At 47.0% G+C, this 14,925-nt stretch overlaps 1 protein-coding gene across 1 annotated transcript in view; it reads left to right on the top strand.

Moving 5' to 3' along the window:
• Positions 1 to 341: 341 nt before the first annotated feature.
• The window catches only part of MYO1F (myosin IF), an 87,567-nt gene continuing 72,983 nt past the window's right edge, over positions 342 to 14,925 (top strand). Inside the window, exon 1 of the mRNA XM_087703089.1 lies at positions 342 to 610. Within this exon, the coding sequence (XP_087559215.1) occupies positions 608 to 610 (3 nt within the window). The 5' untranslated portion in view covers positions 342 to 607. The remainder of the gene's footprint in view (positions 611 to 14,925) is intronic.

Here is a 14,925-nt window from a genome sequence, read left to right as displayed (position 1 = left end):
ACCCCTGCTGCCGCTGAAAATTGCCAGTTTTCCAAAATATTTGGAAAATATTTATTTAATTACTCAAATGGATGAATTTAAGTAAAGCCATCTGCATTTCTCAGAGCATAACTCCTTTTTAAGGGGCTGGATATTTAGCACATCCTCATTTATTTATTTTTAAAGAACCCCTTGCTGATAAGGTTTCATGTTGATGAGTCATTTCTCCGAAGATGATACCTTTAAAACAACAAGGGTGTTGAGTTGTTTTTTTTTTTCATACATCCGGATTGATCTTAGCAGAGGTCTTCCAAGACATTCTTCATCTCATTTTGACAAGCGAGGGCAAACTTCTTTTTTTTTTTTTAAACACCCAAAATACGGAAATGAAGGGGAATTAAGCAAAGGGTGTGGGGGGGGAATAGAGGAAGTCTGCCGACTGTGGTTCCATTTTTGCTCTCTCTCTCTCTTTCTGTTGCACAAAGAGTTGTTGGAGGACTCAAAGCTCGCTTGCTAGCAACTCTGCCATGTCCCCTGGGAAAACTTGGTGAATCCAGACGGTAATTGGCCCACCTTGGTGGAAGGTTAATCTTGGCCACCAAGCTGGAGAGCAGACAGGAAGAAGGCCATGGTAAGTCCCGTCAGATGCAAAAACCAGGGTGCAGAGCAGGAGGGTGAGGAATGCGTTGTGTGATATTTTGAGGTCCTATTTTGAAGCCCTTGTGAATGGGATTAATGTCCCAGCACACCTGGGATAGTAGAAGAGGAGGATAAGAGGGCATGTTTCCTGCAAAAATGACACCTCCAACACACATGCATTGAGATTTAATGTTGATGGACTCTTGTAAATATTTGAAATAAATGTTCACATGTACACGACTACTCAACACCAGCTGGAAGTTAGTTCAGGCTGAGATTTGATGGGCCTGTTTAAAAATCCCACCCAAATCAATAGAACATTCATTTTGGATGGGAATTATTGGAGTGAACTAGAACATTATTTTGACGTAGTAGGTGAAATTTCCTCTCCTTGCCTTGAAGTACTTTCCCCCCCCCCCTCTTTCTTTTTTCTGGTGACAATCATTCAGTTGCAGGAACTGGGTATGTCTAGTTTAACGAAAAGAAGGACCAGAGGTGACATGATAGCAGTGTTCCAATATCTCAGGGGTTGCCACAAAGAAGAGGGAGTCAAGCTATTCTCCAAAGCACCTGAGGATAGAACAAGAAGCAATGGGTGGAAACTAATCAAGGAGAGAAGCAACTTAGAACTGAGGAGAAATTTCCTGACAGTTAGAACAATTAATCCGTGGAACAGCTTGCCTCCAGAAATTGTGAATGCTCCAACACTGGAAATCTTTAAGAACAGATTGGATAACCAGTTGTCTGAACTGGTGTAGAGTTTCCTGCCTAGGCAGGGGGTGGACTAGAAGATCTCCAAGGTCCCTTCCAGCTCTGTTGTTCTATTCTATTCTTATTATCCTGGGTAGAAATTTTTCAATTTAGATCATGTGTTTTTCAATTCTGTGATACATTTTAGTGGATGAAAAAAAATAGAACGTTCCCGTTCAGAAATGGATCCCCTGATTTTTATTTTTATTTTATTTTCAGTTACTCCAATTCTTGCAAGATGGTTAAATATTATGAGACTTTGGAGATTCGTATCACAGGATGTTCAGACCTCAAAATTAGAATCCTGCACTATCTAACCCAAGAACTGTGAATTTTCCTGAGATTAATCTCATCAGATTTCAGCCTTTAGAAATGAAATCAATTATTGGAAGTTTTTAAGAAGATATTGGATAACCATTTGTCTGAGATGGTATAGGGTTTCCTACCTAGACAGGGAGTTGGACTAGAAGACCTCCAAGGTCCTTTCCAACTATGTTATTCTATTCTATTCTATTTAACAAGGGGTAGGGTGTGTTCTGTGGGTGGTCTTAAAAGTATAGGCATCATACAATTTCTATTGTACCTCTCTTAAGACTCAAGAGATAGCCATCCATGGTATTCTTTGCCTGATGCTTCCTACAGTGTCAAATAATGTCAGTCAGGAATTTCTCCAGCCAGGGATCTCCTTTCACTTGACTCTCAAATTCTTCCAGCCAATCAACTGGAGATTAAGATGTTAAAAGTCCAATACATCTGGAGGACATCAGAGTGAAGGGGGCTGATGTTGCCAGTGCTGGAATCCTAAATCAACAGGACTATAAACAACCATATGTTCTTATGTTCTTTGGTCTAGTGCAGCTTTTCCCAGAATGTCACTTGTTGAACCTTCCACCCTGTTAGGTATTGATCAGGGTAAAGAGTCTAGACCAGGGGCTTCCAATCTTGGCAGCTTTAAGCCTGGTGGACCTCAACTCCCAGAATTCTTTGCTGGCTGGGGAATTCTGGGAGTTGAAGTCCACCAGGGTTAAAGTTGTCAAGGTTGGAGATCCCCTGGTCTAGTCTAACATTCTAAAGATCATGGAGGAAATTGTCCTATACAACATCAAGAGCAGTTCCAACAATAAAAAAAATTTAACATGTCAATTTAACAATTTTAACAGTAGCCACTGGTCAAATGTACCTGCTGAAAACATCACCATTTAAAGGAGAGACTCAAGGAGGACAAATCCTATTGTTTCCAAGCATTCTCCTATGAATCCAATCTTTACATAGATAGCTGACCTACTATATATTTGGGTCATGAGAATTTGGATTGAATGAAGACCTTACAAGGTGATCCAAGAATGTGCCTTCGTTAACGAAAAAAAATACCAAGGAAATAAACTGCTAAGACTAAGATAATTCTGTCATCTTTCTCCTTCATGGGCATATTTTGTATTGTATCTTTGGTTGGGGGGGGGGTGGATCTTCTTTGATTATTATTAAGGTTGGATGGCAGGGTTAGCCAGATACTTAGACTGGATTTGCCTTTTTTTTAATCCATCTATTTAGTTCTTCCAAAGCTCTGAGCTAGGTGGATGTTGTTTTTTGACGGCATTAAAGGTATCGTCACAGGATGTCAGCTGCTCCAAATAAAGCTGCCTTTTGCAATTGACAGATGGCGATTTTGTCAATGCCAGTGGTGTTTAAGTGGTGCGGCAGATGTTTTGAGGTTGTACCAGGGGTGCTGCTACTGCTGATTCGCTCAGGGATGTGCTTCGCGGGCGCGCATGTATAGTACCAAAAAATTGCTTCTGCGCATGCGCAGAAGCAAAAAACAAGATGGCACCGCCTAAGGCACCACTGATGGAAGAGGTTCGGAGATGTGGCAGGCCAAGTTACTACCTACTCGGCCAAACCGGGCTGAACCTGTAGGAACCTTGTGTTCCTTTGCTTTCTTTTGCCAAAGCCGTTCTATTTCTATTTGCAGGTCCCTGTGATTTGTGATTTTTCTCACGTTTTTTTCTCTTTTTTGTCCTATTCTGTTGTCTTCAAGCACTGACACCTCCACTAGCCAGACTGTTTTTTTAAAAAAAGATTCTTATTAATTGTTAAGTCAGGAATGTTATGTGGCACTAGATTCAGTCATGTTACCTCCTCCCCTTTGCAATGAAATAGCACAACCCCAGGTTTTTCACATTGGTGGAAACTAAACCCTTAACCAATTGAGTAACAAACACATGACGCCGGAAGCTTACATGCAAAGTTAAAAACATCCCTCAAGTGAGTAAGTGTGATTTCTTTTTTTAATCGAAAGGAGTAAAGTTTGGACCCCCTGTTCAAACACAGCTGCATTTTAAGGCCAGCTTTACAAGCTAGTTCCTTGTAGCAGGCCGGATGTGTCATTTTGATGTTTTAGGGCCTTACACAACACTGCTAGTTTAGAAATGTGATTGCTTGAGGCTGGTTCCTTGCTGGCTTTTAGTCTTTTCGAAACTGACCTGGGAAATGGCAGAGCACGTCTTTCGCAATCTCCATCCTCCCACTTCCAACAGTTCTCCTTTTTCCCTTCCCTTTACTGAAGATCTTCAAACCACAGTGTCAAAACTCAAAAGGAGGTGATAAATGATGCTTTGCAGGCTGCAGGCCTAACATTCTCAGTGACTCAGTGCATTCAGGAAGGTCCTTTTTGCTTCCAATCGGTCTGTGTCTAGTATCTCATTATCCAAATTTGACCCAGAGATGCAATTCAATAATTTTAAGCTGTTTAGGTGGACATAACTGAATAACAGAGTTTGAAGGGACCTTGGAGGTCTTCTAATCCAAGCCCCTGCTCAAGCAGGAAACCCTATACTATTTCAGACAAATAGTTGTCCAGTTTTTTCTTTAAAATCTCCAGTGATGGAGCACCCATAACATCTGGAGGCAAGCCATTCCATTGATTAATTGTTCTAACTGCCCCCAAAAGTTCTCCTTAGTTCTCTCCTTGATTAGTTTCCACCCACAACTTCTTGTTCTGCCTTCAGTTGCTTTGGAAAGTAGCTTGTGGCTTCTTTGCGGCAATCCCTTACGTACTGGAGCATTGCTGTTGTATCACCCCTATTCCTCCTTTTTTTTAACCTAAGGTAAAGGTAAAAGTTCTCCGCGCACATATGTGCTAGTCATTCCCGACTTTAGGGGGCAATGCTCATCTCCGTTTCAAAGTCGAAGACACAGTGCTGTCCAAAGACATCTCTGTGGTCATGTGGCTGCCATGACTAAATGCCGATGGCGCATGGAACGCTGTTACCTTCCTACCAAAGGTGGTCCCTATTTCTTTACTTGCATTTTTACATGCTTTTGAACCGTGACCCGACAAAAGGGCGAACGACAAAACCGCGCCCAACTAAAGCGCGTCGCTAAAACCGCGACATCATCAGCGCGGCGACAACAGCGCGGCGACAATAGCGCGGAGACAGAAGGGCGCTTTACAACAGCGTGTCGGCAGAAAGCCGATTTAACTTAAGGTAAGGTTTAGGTTTAGGTTTAGGTTTAGGGTTAGGGTTAGGGTTAGGTTTAGGGTTAGGGTTAGGGTTAGGTTTATGGTTAGGGTTAGGGTTACGTTTAGGGTTAGGATTAGGTTTAGGGTTAGGGTTAGGGTTAGATTTAGGGTTAGGTTTAGCGTTACGTTTAGCGTTAGGTTTAGGGTTAGGTTTAGTTTTACAGTGCACTTCTGTCACCGCGCTGTTGTTGGCGCGATTCAGCGCTCATTCGTCGGAGCGCTTTAGAACATGCGGTTTTGTCACCGTGGTTTAGTTGGGCACGGTTTTGTCGTTCGCCCTTTTGTCGGTGAACCCTTTTGAACTGGTAGGTTGGCAGAAGCTATGACAAGTAACAGGAGCTCATTCCATTATGCGGTGCTAGGGATTCGAACCGCCGAACTGCCAACCTTTCTGATTGACAAGCTCAGCATCTTAGCCACTGAGCCAACACGTCCCACCTTAGTTAACCTAGACCAGTGTTTTTCAACCTTTTTTGTGCAAAGGCACACTTTTTTCATGAAAAAAATCACGAGGCACACCACCATTAGAAAATGTTAAAAAAAATTAACTCTGTGCCTATATTGACTATATATAAAGTAATTCTAGGGCCTAGAAGACAGAAAGGAGGACCCAAGCAGTGGGGGGGGAGGGGGGGTCCCCTGCCCGGTCAGCTTGGAAGGATCTTTCCCTGCCCAGTGAAGGTTGAAGGGGCTGCAGGAAGGGCCAAAGTGACATCCACGAAGCTGATCACTCCAATCAGGGAAGGGGAGCGGCACCTTTGTCCCATCCTGAGAAAGCCCCTGGCAGCCTGGGCTGCCTCTGGGTTCCCCTCCTCCAGGGAAGGGAGCATTGGTGATGGGCAGGCGGCTGCCCGGGGCAGTCTTGGAGAGCGAAGGTGAGGACCTCCTTTGTCCAAACGGGGATCTCTCTTCCGCTACCCACACCGCCAGTGGTCAGCCTCTACCCCCCCCAGCCCGCTTCCCTCCCTTTCTTCGGGTCGGGCCATTGGAAGGGGCGGGTTGGGCTGAGCCGGGCGGTGGACGAGACTCCTTTCTCAGCCGCGCAGGGCTCCTGGCGGACCCTGGCCCCGCGGGACTGCAGCTCCCTTGGACGTTTGAGGACGAGAGGGGCGCTTTGGCCCTGGTAGTGGTCCTTCGTTTATTCCCTGGAGCCGTCGGCCGGGCTGGGCATCTTCGGCTTGAAGCCAGCGAGAGGGCCCCTGTGCCCCAGCGGAGGGCGGACGGGCTGTGGGCTCCCGGTCCCCACATCAGTTTGCCTCAGTTGGCGCGGCTCCAGGGTCGCTGCCTGTCAAGCGGGACATCAGGTCGCGCGCCGCCCCTTTTGCTCCAATTTGGGGCGTCCTGTTCTGTCGAGGCTCGCGGCGAGGCGGCGCTCGAAACCTGCCACCGGCCCCGAACGGAATGCGCCACGCGAAATGTCTCCCCCGCAGCTCTGGCTGTCCAGGAGGGTGGCCGGTCGGACCCAGCGCGGGCTCACGTACGGCGCGGCAGCGGGAGCGAGCAGGCGGGCGGCGATGGCGGGTGGGGGGGTCTCCAGCCCCAGAGGCGCTCGCGGGGCAGAACGGCATCCCAGGCGCACCGCACGCCCCGCCCGAGCCACACGGTAGTTGGCCGGCGTGGAGGAGAGAGCCAGCGGGGCGAGGAGACAGGAATCGCAGGGGTGTCTCCTGCGTTTCTGCTCGGCCTCCTCCTGCGACTCCGCGGGCAAGGAAGAGGTCGGTGGCTGCTCACACACACACACATTCTCCCACGCACAGAGCGGGAAAGGCGAGCAGCGACACCGGGCTGCTTCCTCCGCCGCAGCCGCCGCCTTCATGCAACGTGCACATTCCCTCTCTCTCAATTTCTCTTGGCTTGCAGCTGCAGCTGCTCTCAGGCAGGGTCAGCCCAGAGCCTGCAATGACAAGCCCCACCCTTGCGCGGCTCCCTCCCTCGGGCTCGTCGTCCCCTGGAGAAAATAGGATCGCGCACGTGTGCAACGGCCACGGGGCTTGCCGTAGCTCTGGTTCGGGTGAAAGGGACGACGGCGGCGGGAGATTAAGCGAATTCGCCCCAAAGGCTCCCAAGACAACAGAGGCATTTTAAAAACGATTTTTTGGGGGAGGGGGGGCGAGTGTTTTTCCCACGGCACACCTCACACTGTGCCGCGGCACACTAGTGTGCCGCGGCACAGTGGTTGAAAAACACTGACCTAGACATACCCAATTCCTGCAACTGTTCTTCATATGTTTTAGCCTCCAGTCTTTATTGTTGTTCTCCTCCCTCTTTAAAATGATGAAACCTACTCATTTTAAATGAATGTTTGCTCAACCTACCTGGTGGAGGGGGGGAGGGGGGTGGAGATATTCAGACATGATAGTGCCAAGCATTTGAAAGCTGGAGATGTTTGCATGCAACTCTAATTCTGGCTGATCCCTTGTGTTAGGCCAAGGATCATGCAACACATAATGTGGATAGTTGTTTATGATTTAGCTTGCTAAGGGCACGTAGAGCTAACTGTTGTTCACAAAAGCATAAGAATTGAGAATTTAGTTGCAGATTTCTCTCCCTCCCCACTTTCAGTTTGTCTTCTCAGGTCTCAGAAAATGTCGCAGGAGTTTTTTAGAATAGAATAACAGAGTTGGAAGGGACCTTGGAGGTCTTCTAGTCCAACCCCTTGCTCAGGCAGGAAGCCTTAAGCCATTTCAGAGAAATGGTTGTCCAATCTCTTCTTAAAAACTTCCATTGTTGGAGCATTCACAACCTCTGGAGGCAAATTGTTCGACTGATTAATTATTCTAACGGTCAGGAGGTTTCTCCTTGGTTCTAGATTGCTTCTCTCCTTGATAAGTTTCCATCCATTGCTTCTTGTTTCGCCTTCAGGTGCTTTGGAGAATAGCTTGACTCCCTCTTCTTTGACATGCCCAGTTCCTGCAACCGTCCTTCATGTGTTTTAGCCTCCATTCCCCTAATCATCTTTGTTGCTCTTCTCTGCACTCTTTCCAAAGTCTCAACCTCTTTTTTACATCGTGGCAACCAAAACTGCCTATGTTACCACTCTTTGATTGGAGTGAACTAGGAGAAAATTTGGGAGCTGGTTTGGGCAAATTTAATGAGCAATAAAGGATCTTACTCTTTACAGAGTTTTAAAGTTGGGGCACCGGATCACTAAAGGATCTTTTCACTGAATAAAACTTGAACAACTAAAACTTGAGGAGAGGATATGTCTTCAGGCTTAGCTTTATCTTCAAAAACGTCTACATCACTATACCCAATAGAACCTGTCCAATAATACCAAAATGACATGGTAATTACAGGATATATATCCTACCTCTAATTCCATATTGCTAGGCTGTAACAAGCCAGACGTTCTGCTCCTAGCAAGCCAAGGCTCATAAATGATGTTCAGGCTAAATCAATTTGGCTCATCTAGATACTACTAACGCTCTCCTGTCTGTTTATATCCATCAAATAAGCAAAGCAGCATTTCATAGTGCCGTGATGGCGAACTCTCTGAGGGCACGCAAGCAATTGCCCAGCTCAGATCCACAGTGCATCCACCACGCGCGCCTCCTGCTAGTCAACTGATTTTCAGGTCTCTGCTGGGCATGTGGGAGACGCATGTGCGGGAAGGCAGGGGAATCACCTGCACATGTGTAGGGGTGGGGTGGGTCATGACTCATGGGGGTTGCGGCACCACCCTTCCTGCACCCCATTTTTGGTTTCAGAAGGCTTCGTGGAGGCCTGCAAGGCCCAAAACGGGCTTTGGGGGGGTGCAGCAGGCTTCGTGGAGGCCTGCAAGGGCAAGGCCCAAAACGGGCTTTGGGGGGGTGCAGCACCCCCCAGTCCATTTTAGTCCCAGGAAGTCTCAGGAAGACCTGCTAGGCCCAAAATGGTGTGGGGGGTGCAGTGCCCTCCTCATAGCCCATTTTTAGTCCCAGGAAGCTTCAGGGAGGCCTGCTAGGCCCAAAATGGGCTGTGTGGGGGTGCAGCACCCCCCCTAGTCCATTTTAGCCCCAGGAAGCCTCAAGGAGACCTGCTAGGCCCAAAATGGAGTGTGAGGGTGCAGCACCCCCCCCTCATAGCCCATTTTAGTCGCAGGAAGCTTCAGGGAGGCCTGCTAGGCCCAAAATGGGGTGTGGAGGTGCAGCGCCCCCCATAGCCCATTTTAGTCGCAGGAAGCTTCAGGGAGGCCTGCAGCTAGGCCCAAAATGGGGTGTGGAGGTGCAGCGCCCCCCATAGCCCATTTTAGTCCCAGGAAGCTTCAGGGAGGCCTGCTAGGCCCAAAATGGGGTGTGGAGGTGCAGCGCCCCCCATAGCCCATTTTAGTCCCAGGAAGCTTCAGGGAGGCCTGACCCAAAACAGGCTGTGTGGGTGTGCAGCCGCCCCATAGCCCATTTTAGTTGCAGGAAGCTTCAGGGAGGCCTGCTAGCCCCAAATTGGGGTGTGGTGGTGTATCGCCCACGCCCCATAGTCCATTTTAGTCCCAGGAAGCTTCAGGGAGGCCTACTAGGTCCAAAATGGGGTGTGGGGGTACAACGCCCCCTTCATAGCCCATTTTAGTCCCAGGAAGCTTCAGGGAGGCCTGACCCAAAACAGGCTGTGTGGGTGTGCAGCCGCCCCATAGCCCATTTTATTCTCAGGAAGCTTCAGGGAGGCCTGCTAGCCCCAAATTGGGGTGTGGTGGTGTATCGCCCACGCCCCATAGTCCATTTTAGTCCCAGGAAGCTTCAGGGAGGCCTACTAGGTCCAAAATGGGGTGTGGGGGTACAACGCCCCCTTCATAGCCCATTTTAGTCCCAGGAAGCTTCAGGGAGGCCTGCTAGGCCCAAAATGGGCTGCGGGGGAGTGGGTGCAGTGGGGGGGGGGGGGGTTGCGCACATGTAGGGGGGGGGAACGCAGCGGGTCATGCATGCATGCTTATGGGGGCAGGGCGCATTGCATTATGGGTGTGTGCACAAGTGCGATTTTGGCATGCGAGGAGAAAAAGGTTAGCCATCACTGTCATAGGGCAAGTGGGCTAACTTAAAAAACGTATCCAGAATCTGGGACCCATGAGACTGAAATTTCAAGGATCTTCAGATCAGCCATATTGGCTAAGTTGTGGCCGCTGGGGCATCTCCGCATCGCCATGGTCACATGATCATGATTTCTGATGCTTCCTGGCAGCTTCCCACAAGCCACGTCATTGGGGAAGTCAGAAGGAAGTCGCAATTTGTCCCTACTCCCACGGCTTTTGCCTCCTTGGTTATTCTATTTCTGTTCAGATGAGGAAAGCTTTCTGAAATGATGACCAAGGAGTCATGGGTTGCCTATACTAAGCTTTAGTTGCTATTTTTCATTTAATGTCTTCTGTCCTCTCCTATTTTGGTTGATAGTCCAGGTTTTGGTTCAGCATGTTCTGTACATTTAGAAAACAGCTTATTCCACAAATCTGATGGCAAAATCCAAAGACAATGTAATGGTCTATTGCAGGGGTGTCAAACTCAAGGCCTATGGGCCACATCCGGCCCACAGGGTGCTTAGATCTGGCCCGTGGGGCCACCCTGGAAACAATGAAGAACCGGCCTGCAGTGCCTCTGCCAGTGAAAACGGAGCTAGGGAGGGCTGTGTGCAGTCCTCCCTGCAGAGGTAGGTTGCTGCCGGTTCGGCCTTGTTTGGCCAAACTAGTAGTGGCCCAGAGCAGCTGAGAGCAAACCTATTTTACAAGGAGGCCATTTTTTGTTTCTTCAATGAATACTTGTAGGCTAAGTGAGCGTGCATCCTCTAGCAATGAGGAGGGGCGCAGTTGTTAGAATGCAGTACTGCAGGCTACTTCTGCTGACTGCCAAGCTGCCTGCAATTTGGCAGTTCGAATCTCACCAGGCTCAAGGTTGACTCAGCCTTTCGAGGTGGGTAAAATGAGGACCCCGATTGTTGGGGGCAATATGCTGACTCTGTAAACCACTTAGAGAGGGCTGTAAAGCACTGTAAAGCAGTATATAAGTCTAAATGCTTTTGCTAATGACACACTTGAAGCCAGATTCAGATTTCTTCTCAAAATCAGAAGGAACCTCGTAGAGAGATGGATCCAAGGCTATATTTTTCCCACTAGTCAAGTGCAATCATGTCAGAAGAACATTGTTGTTGGTCAGTGGTGGGTTCCGGATCCCGTTCCAACCGCCCAGCGTCGTCCACATGCGTCGTACCGGGGCGTACCGCCTGCAACCCACCACTGTTGTTGGTAGACCTCCAAATCTTCCTTTGGAGCCTTGGAAGCAAAGCAGACATTGAAACCTGAGCAAAGCATCAATTGAAGCCCTTCAATCTCAGACTCCTCCCTCTTATCCAAGAAGGCATTAAGGTCAAGGTTGAAATTTCAAAGTCATAAAGGAATTCAAATATGAGCATGAAAGATGCCAACTCTTCCTGCTTCCAGACTCGTACCTCCAACACAAACCCACATATCAGACATCTCTAGATCTCTTGTGAAAACCAGTGGGAGAAAACCATTGTCACTGTTCTACTGTTGTCTGGAGGATAATGAGAGCTTCAGTCCAAGCTTTTTGATTGTTCCTTTTAAATGGTGCGTGAACTTTCTTTATCTCTATGTGCCTGTTGATGGCTGGTTTGTTCCGGGTGACAAGTTTCCAGGAATTCTCTAATTTCCAGGAATTTGGATTTAATTTGGTTTAGGATATTCATAATTTCATAATTTCATATTATTCATAATTTCATAATTTATAATTTATATTCATAATTTCAATTTCATAATTGAAACTATGGTTAAATATATATGTGCATTGTGCCATTAATGAGTTTTCATTATGTCTTCTGACTGCTGGTTGGTGTTCTTGAATGTGCTCTGCTACCCATCGATTGGCACATCGAGATAAACACCATATACACACCATTCAAAAGAGACAATCAAAAAGCTAAAAAGGAAACCAACAGACTAAAACACCCCACCGGCAATCATTATTCAGATAAGCAGGGATTGACACCAAAATTAACACCAGACAAACAATTAAGCAATAAGCAATACCCCAGTCAAGGAACTACCAACTCAGACAATCGAACAGTCAACAGCAGATTAATTAAAGAACTATCAAGAAGAAAACAATATTCCCACCGACATTGATCAGGCAAATCATTGTATATAAACAGAAAGCAATCCTCACTCCCTTCTAGCATTGATGATGTTATGTAACTAACGTATTTTTGGAGTATAAGACGCACCCCCCCAAAAAAAGAGCGTGGAAATATTGGTACATCTTATACACTGAATACAGCCATTTTTGGCCTCCCAAAGCTCCCATCCCGCATCCCATTTTTGTGAAAAACGGGCCATTTTTGCCTCCCCACCCCCGCAGAAGCACTCTGCAGGCTTCAGCAGGGCTGGGGGAAGGGGAAAATGCCCCCGTTTTGATGAAAAACCAGCCATGAAACCAAAGACCACACAATTTTAGTCTTATGAGACATTTTCCAAATGGTGAGAAATTTTTTCATCTTCAGAACATCTAGAGATATATGAAAAACCACTTAACAAGTTTGGTTCACACTCTGCATAACCTTTGCACAGTATTAAGAATGAGTTCACACATTGGGTTAACCATAGTTGTAAAACAAACTATAGTTGCCTGATTCACACACAAACACACACACACACACACACACACACAATAAAGGATCATATGAGGCATACGTGATCATTAACTCCTTTAAGTGTCATCCACCGACAACTTTTTGATGTGATAAAAGAAGGAAAATATTAAATACATAACTGGAGAGTAATCACATTAAATATATTTAATCCACATTATAGTGCAATGTAGTGTTTCATAATCTTGGCAGCTTTAAGATGGGTAGACTTCAACTCTGATAATTCTCCAGCTGGCTGGGGAATTCTGGGCATTGAAATTCACCCATCCGATAGATGCCAAAGTTTGCAAAATGTTTGAAAATGAAATGAAGTCCATTAGCAATAGCAATAGCAGTAGACTTATATACCGCTTCATAGGCCTTTCAGGCCTCTCTAAGCGGTTTACAGAGAGTCAGCATATTGCCCCCAACAATCTGGGTCCTCATTTTACCCACCTCGGAAGGATGGAAGGCTGAGTCAACCCTGAGCCGGTGAGATTTGAACCGCTAAACTGCTGATCTAGCAGTAGCCTGCAGTGCTGCATTTAACCACTGCGCCACCTTGGCTCTCATTAATTATTCTCCTGCCCCACCAAACATTTTTAGCTTATGTTCCCCCCCCCCCCAGTCATTCAGAAATCTAGCATGGCCTTCAGACAAGATACATATGGCCATCAACTATGGTTTACAAATCAAAGGATTAGGATGTACAGATCCCATTAAATAAAAACCGAACGAACCCTATCACGGTTCAGTGTGATGTGATGAGAACAGATGACATAGTTTTTCAATGACTTAATGGGAAAGGATAATTGGTACTTCGTAACAATGTTAATTCTATGAATGCAACTAAGCCAGGAGCTCAAACATAAAACAAGGATGGAGCTTTGGAACTTTATTAAAGAAATATTCTCATCAGAAATATGCGGCTAAACACTCAACTTTAAAACCCACATTTTAATGGGAAGGATGTACTTGTTTACTCTTGATTAATTTCCAGAATCGGTCCTGTTCTTACATTTATTTTGAATCGATAGTTCTTTACAGCAGCAACTGTATCAAATCCTAAGTTTTTGCTCAAACCAAACCAGCTGACAAGAATACAGATACGACCAAACACGACAGATACAGACTCCAACAAATAGTTGTTGGTGGTGTTAGTTACAAAGTCATGTCTGACCCATCGCAACCCCATGGACAACATTCCTCCCGGCCTTCCTGTCTTCTACCAGCTTCTGGAGTCCATTGAAGCTCAGGCCTACTGCTTCGGTGACTCCACGCTATTTGAGAGACCGCCTTCTGCCAATTACCTCCCTCCGTCCCATCAGATCGCACAGGGTAGGCCTCCTCCGAATCCCATCCGCCAGTCAGTGCCGACTGGCGACTACGCGGAGGAGAGCCTTCTCAGTTGCAGCTCCGACGCTATGGAACAATCTCCCCGTGGAGATCCGCACCCTCACCACCGCCCAGGCCTTCCGCACGGCCCTTAAGATCTGGCTATCCCGTCAGGCCTGGGGATAAAAATCTTAGTTCGTCCCCTCCCGAATGATGAATGAATGTTGTGCTCTATTTTTTAATATTATGTATTGTCTTATGCTTTTCGTCTTTGTACCCCCTTCCCCGTGTTTTTGTAAGCCGCCCTGAGTCCCCTCAGGGAAAAGGGCGGCCTATAAATTATAATAAATCTACCAAATCTACCATCCAGCCACCTCATTCTCTGTTGGCCCCTTCTTCTTTTGCCCTCAATCTTTCCCAGCATGAGGCTCTTCTCCAGTGAGTCCTTCTTTCTCATTAGGTGGCCAAAGTATTTGAGTTTCCTCTTCAGGATCTGGCCTTCTAAAGAGCAGTCAGGGTTGATCTCCTCTAGGACTGACCGGTTGGATCGCCTTGCAGTCTAAGGGTCTCGCAGGAGTCTTCTCCAGCACCAGAGTTCAAAGGCCTCCACTCTTTGGCGCTCAGCCTTCCTTATGGTCCAACTTTCACAGCAAACAAATAATTATTTCCTAACAAATAGTTTGGACTGCTGAAAAAAACAATTATAATAATTATTACACTGTTGCTTTGCATTGTACACTGAGAGTTTCTGCACTGGAGACAAATCCCTTGTGTGCAGAGGTGGGCTTCAAAACTTTCAGTAACAGGTTCTCTGCCCAGTTGCTTGGCGTGCATGGCCATGGTGGGTGTGGCCTAGTTGGCCTCCTGCGCAATGGGAGGGGGCAGTAGGTGGTGTCCACATGGACATGTGCACCGTGCACACACACACACGTCTTACTGCCTCCACAAGCCTCCGTGATGCTCCAGTTGCTCAGCTAAATGCTGTATCAGTCAGTTGCCAAGCATCTGAATTTTGATCATGTGACTACAGGCTTGCTGAAATACTTGTAAGTATGAAAAACAGTCATAAGTTGTGAAATACCCGTGGTTCGCTCATGAGGCCA

This window comes from Thamnophis sirtalis, unplaced genomic scaffold (assembly GCF_051295495.1).
Source record: "Thamnophis sirtalis isolate CommonGarterSnake01/CBP01778 unplaced genomic scaffold, rThaSir2_p1.2 scaffold_1, whole genome shotgun sequence".
NCBI classification, from domain to species: domain Eukaryota; kingdom Metazoa; phylum Chordata; class Lepidosauria; order Squamata; family Natricidae; genus Thamnophis; species Thamnophis sirtalis.
The sequence above is the reverse complement of the archived record's forward strand: the minus strand, read 5'-3'. Positions and strand labels throughout refer to the sequence as shown.